At 61.8% G+C, this 1,191-nt stretch overlaps 1 protein-coding gene across 3 annotated transcripts in view; it reads left to right on the forward strand.

Annotated features, from left to right (window-relative positions):
• SNX27 (sorting nexin 27) overlaps positions 1-1,185 on the forward strand; it is a 29,823-nt gene extending 28,638 nt beyond the window's left edge. For all 3 annotated transcript variants that reach the window (XM_035891155.1, XM_035891156.1, XM_035891154.1), the window contains one exon: positions 419-1,185. In XM_035891155.1, the coding sequence (XP_035747048.1) occupies positions 419-520 (102 nt within the window). In that variant the 3' untranslated portion in view covers positions 521-1,185. The remainder of the gene's footprint in view (positions 1-418) is intronic.
• The last annotated feature ends 6 nt before the right edge of the window (positions 1,186-1,191 follow it).

The raw sequence follows: 1,191 nt of genomic DNA on the forward strand, positions 1-1,191 counted from the left end.
CGCCCCCGGAGCCACTTTGTCCCGGCCCTGAGGAGGCGGAGAGGCTCGGTAGCGCGTGGTTACGCAGTTCGGCTTCGTAGAGCACCCAGCGCTCCCCGTGCACCCTGCGCAGAGCCGAGGAACTGGGCTCGGGGGTTTGCGTCCCAGCCGGCGGTGACCTCCCCGTCCCTCGCAGGAACAAATCTTTGTGGCTCACATTTTGTTCCGTGAAGTAGAAGCCGCCCGAGCGGGTTGCCTGGCTTATTCTCCGAATCCCAGCTCCTCTGTAGCTCCCTGTGTCCGACGGCCGTGGAACACCCCAGATCCCACCCCGATGCTCTCCCGACTGCTCCGACGCCAGCTGTTCCGTCTCCTCCCGTCCTCCCCCCCGGCTCTGCCTTTTCATTTATACCCTTTTTTATTTTTTTCCCTTGTAAAGGTGGAGGAGGAAGCAGCAGACAAGGATAACAAGAACTGCAGTAAGGACAATATGTGCAGCAAGGTAATTGGGCTGGAAGCAAACAGCGCCCGTGCTCTCTGAGCCCGTCTGGCGGCTCCGCTGCGGAGGTGGCGGCTCCTGCTTCCCTGCTCCGCTCCGGTTAGCGTAGGGCAGTGTCCTTCCATCGCCGCTCCTTCTTGGAGGGAGCTCGTGGGGCAAAATTCCCTGCTGCTGCTTCTCACGGGATAGAGATGGCTTTGTGCTTGGGGGCCTCTTCCCTGGCAGCAGCGACCCGACGTGCCCGTCTCCAGGACTCTGCCACTCTTTGGATGTCCTGGAATGTGACGCTGCGGCTGATGGCTGAGGTCGGAGCCCCGGCTCCCTGGAGGAGAGAGGGGGAGGGCGCAGCTGTGAAGGGGATGAGCGCTCTGGCTGTGCCCTTTTAAAGGACCAAAGAGCTGATCCTGCGAGCCGCTGGCTACTGGCGCGTGCTTTGGCCCTCTTGTTGTTCTGCAGTGGTGAGCAAAGCCCTTTAGGGACTGATGGACGCCGTTCACAGCGCTTCTTTGGCAGCAGGGAGCGAGCACACTTGTGTCGTAGCACCTCCCAAACGCGCCTCTGTCCCCCTGCCGCGCTCTGCCCGGCCGTTTGCCCATCCAGCCCGGACAGGATTTAAAGCTGAACCCTTCAGGTTGCGTCAGGATGTACCGGGAAGCGCCCGCGAATGTTCCTGCCTGTCTCCAGGCTGTCCCCTCGTGGGCTTCTATCCCAGC

This window comes from Egretta garzetta, unplaced genomic scaffold, assembly GCF_000687185.1.
Source record: "Egretta garzetta isolate BGI_Z169 unplaced genomic scaffold, ASM68718v1 scaffold1153, whole genome shotgun sequence".
NCBI lineage: Eukaryota > Metazoa > Chordata > Aves > Pelecaniformes > Ardeidae > Egretta > Egretta garzetta.